Consider the following 7,080-nt stretch of genomic DNA (forward strand, 5'->3'; position numbering starts at 1 on the left):
TTGCATTTAACCACGGATATAGTGCTATGTTATGTATTATGAATAACTATTTAGTTAACACTACTTGTCTGTATATTCCTTGTGAAATAGGACAGCCCTGGAGTAGCACTAAACTATTCCTTCACAATTATTATTTAGTCCAAGCCTCATACAATATTCCCCAGCCACCCCCGTACTTAAGTACGACAGTGAAGGAAATTAAACGACAAGGCTGTTTAGTATGATGGATTTAATCTAGATACAGAAGATCAGAAAATGTGATTTTGCCTATTTTCCTGGATACAGGAAGACAAGGAGCCATTATGAAGTTTGGAACTACTTACATTTGAGCCATGCCAGAAATTTGTTTTCAATGCTGGGGTGTAATCTCCATGCAAGACTTCAGTTTACAGACAGAAGCAATTTTAAAACCTCATTGACAGAATGGAAAGCCAAGTTTAAAGTGAACAGTTTGTTTTAAGCTTATTACCAATGAAATCCTAGGACACAGGAAATAATAAGCTCTCTTTGCTTATGCTTTTTTTTTTTTTTTTTTTTAGGCAAGCATTACTGAAGCCCAACAGTAGGCATTGAATTCAAAGCTGAATCTGCTAGACTGTCTAGTCAGAAGGCTAGCTTGTGTCAGGAAGAGTAGTATTGTAAACCAGCTATAGATTTAGTGACCCATCACTCAAAGTGTGAAATGTTACGGAGCACAATCAACTATTTCCAAGCAGCAGGTGGTTTCAACTAAACCACACTAATAACCTGCATCTTGCAACTAAACATATTCCATATGGTTAAATTTACTGTTGAAGAGGTATTAAGATGAAATGAATGGCTTCAACTTGACTGTAATACTTTGGAACAGTGTTCTATTTGAGCTAAATTATGCCAAACTGTCCAGATTTGAGTGTGTTCTGCATGGAAATGTACGGTAGGTATTCAAAGTTAAATACTTACAACAATTTGTAACCAAAACTTTAATCCCAAGAATCTCACAAAAAACATTTTACAAGTGACATGAAAATTCTTGTACAGTAAAGAAATGTTATTTCTCACACTTACAATGTACCATTACACACTGAAACCATCCACTCCAGTTGTCAGTTTTACTGTATAATTTGGTCTGCTTCAACACTCTGGACTGGATGGTTAGACAATCATCTATTAAAAGCAGCGCTCTAATCGCAGGAAATACAGAATTTACTGACCCACGGGATTAAAAAAACTACATTTCACATAGTGGCAAATAGCTGTTCCAGCTAATACATGTTACAACTTAAGGAGCTTTGGATAACACCAACTGCAATTCATTCATTCCCTTAACCTTTTATTGGTTTGCAACTCCATCTCTTCCCCGCACCAGACTGGAAAGCAGATGCTTCTTGCTCTGCATAGGCTGAATTCAGTTTGGTTAGAAAAAAATGCTGCAATGAATATTAAAATGTTTTCATTGCAGGTTTCAAAACTTACAGATTCCCAGCAAAAAGATTCCAAAATCCACTAGAAACCAGAAACATTCTTCCATCTATGCGGTACAAACCAAGCACCATTCTAAGCAACTAGAAATTATGCATAAGGGTACATTGTAAAGCACTAAGTTTAGTAGTATTACAAATCATATGATCTCTTCAGAACCATATACAGATTCACATCTTTACATCTGTCACCTGTTACAAGATACAAGAAACAAAGCAAGTTTAACAGCTAAAATGTTTTTAAAATGCTCTGAGCTTTGTGAAGTCTCAAACAAAACAGTGTTCTGTACATACTCTTCCTGTCCTCAGATCTGACTTCCTGTACACAGCTTCTCCCGAAAGTCTTATTTCCTCTCATTTGACCTAGAGCGACTAAATAAGATAAATAATGTTAGAGGTGCAATAATTTGTATTATTTCACCTATAGATTGCTTAATTTAAGAATTAAATTAAGCAATTAGAGTTATGCACTTTAACTATTTTTAAAGATCTCAATTTTAGTCTCTTTAACAAGTTTGTAACAAATGATCTGCCTGAAAAACTAGACATGTGGCTTATAGCTATAAGTGAACAGCATGAATACCCCTCAAAACGATTAGGGAAATTAATAGAATTGAATTATACAAGTCTTGCATTCATATTTCTTTTGGAGACATTTAAATACTTACCTACGAGACCTGGAAAAGGAACGGGAAGGCTTATGATTTCTTTCCCGGGACAGCGATCTCTCTCTTCTTCTGTCTCTGGAGAGGGACCTGCAACAAGGATATGACTTATCCAGCATCAACACGAAATTACAGATTATAAAACACTGCTTGTTTATGAGGTACCTAGAAATCCCAGCCTTTTACCTTTGCATTACAGGTTGGTTCAATATGAAGCATCAGTAACTACTTCAAATATAACCGTCCTGCATCTCACTATCTGGGAAAAGCGGAACGTAAGCCAGGAAATCACACTAATCTAAGAATTTGCAAGGCACATTGTAGGTTTCTACTGAAGTGCCTATGTTTTGTGTTTTTTCAATGTGTCAATTCTAACTGGTACCTCCACTCTTGCAAAGGAGTAGCTAGTTAATGCATAATGCTAACACTAATGTGTTAGCTTTTTCTTCAGTCTTATTTGCCATGTAGTCAACGTTGTTAAAAATGTGATTAAGCTGAAGCAAGCCTATGGCATAACGTAAATATTTTCCTCTTCCAGTGCATTAAGGCATGTACTGAAATCCATTAAAGTTTAATGACTAAGTCCTTGGAATATTTCATACCTGCCTAGAACTTGTTACCTTGTATTAGCAGAACTCTTCCAAATATGCCATTTTTGAGCAAGTAAAACAGGAATTTACAAAAAAGATACCTCCTAAGACCTCTCAAATAACAATGTCTGTCTTTAATCAATATTTGCTTACCTGCTGCGGCTACGAGAAAAGCTTCTCCTTCGCGGTGATCTAAAAATCAGAAAGGGAAAAATGAGGCTTTTTTCCTATTTTTTTTAGCATTAACGGGGTGAGGCATTTCCCAACTTGTCAAACTCACTGCTGGGCCCAGGGAACGTGCCAAGAAAAATAGGCATCCATCATCCAGTAAAACGCATGGAAAGATTAAGGCAATAAAACAAAGCTCAGTGTGAACAGCACGTTTCCAACCAGAAATTCACTTTAACTAATGCTTCATAGCAGACTTGTCCAATGCAACATTTCCATATCAACTAAATCACTGCCCAGAACACCACACCAAAGTCCCACAAGTGGTTCCAAAAGTAACATAAACCAATGTTTTGGAACCCATGCAAGCCAAAAGGGTCCATGACAAGACATAAGAGATACCAAGTGGAAAAAGTGAAAATGCGCTCTGTGTAAATATTGATAATGCCATTAAAGTGCTACATTAGAACTGCATATTTGTGATTGTCATTTTAAAAATGCCAGTGTGTTTAGACTTAAAAAAATAACCTTAGCTCGGCCCAGTTCATCCCAAAAAAGTAATTGTTTTAAGTTTTGAAAACTGTTAGTAAAACCATTTAAAGGTGATAGGATTTTCTACAGGAAAAAGCTAAGTTTGTTAGAGCTTCATTAAGAATTTAGTTTCGCACATCACATGCATATACACTGCCTTTTAACTTTTTGCTCTATTTTAAGATGTAAAGTTTCCTTATCACCCTTAAAAGTTTTTCAAGCAACATATGTACGTTACCACTCAATTATGCACAGCCAGCCTTTGATTGAGAAAAGTAATTACTTATAAGCCGCTTACTCCTTATTTTAACCAGCAGTAAACTGTATAAGCAGGAAAAACTTACTAGTTTTTGGTTTCAACAAGCTAGAAATGGTGAGGTGAGGCTGCCGGACTGACTGCCAAGAAGAATTTGCTGAAAAGGTTTTGCCAGATGTTGCGTTGTATTTAGTTGGTTGGCGAAGGGGGTGTTGTGGATTTTTCCTGCTTTTTTGTTAGCCGAAGGCTGCTGCTGTAGTTGTTGTGAAGACATTTGGTAAATAAACAGCTGAGCTGATTGGCCGGGAATGTGTGGGCGGTCGAGGTGGCTGCTGCCGATTTGGTTAAGGTTGGAGAGAAGGCTGAGAGAAAACAGCATGCTCGGGAACCAAAGGGCGGTGCAACCTGACGACTGGCCATGCCTGGGTCATGTGAAACGACACCAGCCAAGCTGAATGGGGCGCGCTGGTCACATGACGCTGAAAGGGCTAGTTGACTGGCTAATGCAGACTCAGAGGGTGGTGAGAAGAGACATGATGGTGACTCTGTAACGGGTTCATTTTTATTAATAGATGGACCAAAAAGCATAAAAAAAATGAAAAACAAGCCATCAGTACAACCATCTATTAGCTAACAAATACTCCTATTGTGTTATTTTTTTTTTAAAAAAAAAAAAAAACAGCAAAAGGGATAAGCTTGAAACCTTGCCTTGTGAGGACTTCACTCACCTGCAATAGGTAATTCAGTCCTGTAAAAACCATGCTGTAGGTTTGATGGAAGTGCACAGTTAACATCCAGACAAGCTAGCCTGGATCCAAGAATGTGCCCTACTTTAGAACTGGGTTCACAAAACAAGTGACAGATTTGCCACATTTATGTTCTAACGCTTCAGTTAGAAATTTAAGTTATATTTAAAATGATTGTTGTACATTTAAAGTAGGCTTACTTTATGAATAAAGTTGCCTACTTGGCAAGTATTTAAATTGTGCAAAACAAAATGGAGAATACATTAGCCTGGAAAAGCCTAGGTTGCTGTATGTAATGTTTGCCATTATGGAGTAAAGGAAAGGACATAGCCTAAGTTGAAGTAAGGGCAAGAAAGGGAAAGTGTGACTAGAAGATGAATAGATCTTAGGACGAAAGAGGATAAATCCAGGAGAGAGGGCGCTGACTATCAACTTGCACAGTGACCTAAGGACAAAAGCCAACATTCAACACAACTTGTATTCACCTCTTTTTAGAGTGTTTGGAATCTCCAAATTAAGAGCAGATGTATGTTTCCCATCAACATGCTTTAAAAAAAGCCTGCTTCTATGATGCTAAGTGGTAACAATGCCAACAACTCTCTATGTATGTACTCTGACCCAGTGTACCTGCGGCGAGGAGGAGGACTTCTTCTGCGATAATCATCTCGAGGGCGCCTACCCCACGAAGGAGGCGGACCACGGTTCCGACTCCGTTTTTCACCATTGGACAGCTCCACCCTGACGCGGCACCCACAGAGCGTTCTGAAATAAACATCAATACTTATAAAAGCTTATAGGAACAAGTTTGTCTACACACAAAAAAAGCTAATAAGATTACAAACTCATCTGAATGTCTTATTTACATGATGAATATTTGAAAGTCAGATAGCTGTAGCAGTCTGAAGCTAGAAGGTAGAGTGGCACCTTACAGACTAACTTGTTCTGAGGGATCTGTGCTTCTATAGGCAACAGCTTACAAGATTATGCTCCTGAATAAATCAGTCTTTAAAGGTGCCACCTCCCCCTACCTTCACTTGAAAGCTGGGTATACTCTATGCACATCAAGTCTGAGCTAGCTGAAATCAAGGTACTGCCATTTAGGAATATTTCCAAAACTGCGTTGTTAACAGTTAAGAGAAATAAAATACTGTTTTACAGACTTTTTAATACTTCAAGATTCAGCTGCATACTAGCTCTGTAGCACACACTATGTAATGAGTTGTTCTTAAAGACATTTTAAGATTAGATCTCTGTTGCAAGGATCACAGAAACACAACTTAGTGTTTTAAAGTATCCAAAGCTTATTTTCCCCAAACTGAAAGTTCCCTTTACTCAAATTAGCAGTTAGGTATCAGTTTCATGCCAGATGTGCAAACTGCAAGAAGCTACCTATAGAACAGGATCAATTAAAATATGCACCATCAAAGTTAAGCTCTTATGCTATAAAGCTGTTTAATTACAAGATTTCTGCATCCCTAATTGTCTGGTTGCTTTTACCAATACAGGATGTTGAACACAAACTGAGATTTTAGTTTTAAGTGACCTGCGTTGAGATATTTTTACCTTCCATCTAGCTCTCTTACTGCATCAGCTGCATCTCGTGGATCTTCAAATTCCACAAAAGCAAAGCCGGGAGGGTTTCTAGCCACCCACACGCTCCGCAGTGGCCCATAGTAGCCAAAAGCTCGCTCCAATTCAGTTTTGTTGCCATTGTTGCCAAGGTTACCAACATAAACCTTGCAGTCCAGCGGACACGAGTCACGATGCATCACTACAACAAAAACATTTCAGGTCAGATAACGTTTCTTTCTCTTTGCAGCTATAAAAGTGCAACCGTTACACGCTTGTGGACAGGAAGGACAACATGACATGATCTTAGGCAAAAACACAAGGCTTGCCTAGCTCGCAATTCATGAGAAAACTGTGAGCGGGTCCTACTCTACCTACAGGCCTGTTAAGTGGGCTCCTACCTCATCCCACTTGCAGCCTTGAAAACACAAGGCATTTTTACACATGCAACCACCAGTGCTCGGAGCTGTGACAAGCACTCAGTGGTGCGACGCCCGCAGTCATACAAGAGGAAAAATGCATGTCAGTGCTGAGAAAACGGCAGCGGCACTTTTGATCTGAAACACACTGGAGGTGCCTTAGTTCAAAAGTGCATCGCCGCTGCTTTCTGTACACTGACGTCCATTTCGCACATGCCGCTATTTGCCGTGTACAGCAGACTCAATTAATGGAGCATCCTCTGAAGCGATGAATCTCTGGTGCATGGGGGAGGAGAGCAGCAAAGTAGTCAGCGCATAAATGCCTGCTAGGTCCCATCTGGAAACGCTCCATTGTCTTCACTGGGAAGTGCAGTGAGCAGGAAAGCCAGACGCCCACCTTCTCCCAGGAATTCACACAGGGGTAAGGGAACGGGCTTAGCAGAGAGGGGGAGGGGCCCCGGTCCTTCCCAGGAGGGGAGCGCAAGCTGCCCACCCCAGCCAGCGCTGCGCATGCGCACACGGCCACGCTGGAGTGCGAGGGCGGCGCCAGTAGGGGGCACAGGCTCCATTCGTGCGCATGCGCGGAAGCCTCCATTGTTCCCGCGCGCAGAGGGGGGGGGAGGGGCAGGACGGGGCCATCCCCGGCGGGGGGAGGGGCCGGCCGGGACGCAGCGCG

At 40.4% G+C, this 7,080-nt stretch overlaps 1 protein-coding gene across 1 annotated transcript; it reads right to left on the minus strand.

Moving 5' to 3' along the window:
- Positions 1-214: 214 nt before the first annotated feature.
- On the minus strand, positions 215-6,185 carry SRSF3 (serine and arginine rich splicing factor 3). The gene is made up of 5 exons (XM_006025268.2): positions 5,980-6,185; positions 5,044-5,178; positions 2,869-2,907; positions 2,129-2,215; positions 215-1,832 (listed from the first exon to the last, which is right to left on the minus strand). The coding sequence occupies exons 1-5, from the start codon at positions 6,183-6,185 to the stop codon at positions 1,805-1,807; spliced, it is 495 nt and encodes a 164-aa protein (XP_006025330.1). The 3' UTR covers positions 215-1,804.
- Between the last annotated feature and the right edge of the window lie 895 nt (positions 6,186-7,080).

The sequence above is a fragment of the Alligator sinensis genome, unplaced genomic scaffold, assembly GCF_000455745.1.
Source record: "Alligator sinensis unplaced genomic scaffold, ASM45574v1 scaffold872_3, whole genome shotgun sequence".
Classification (NCBI taxonomy): domain Eukaryota; kingdom Metazoa; phylum Chordata; order Crocodylia; family Alligatoridae; genus Alligator; species Alligator sinensis.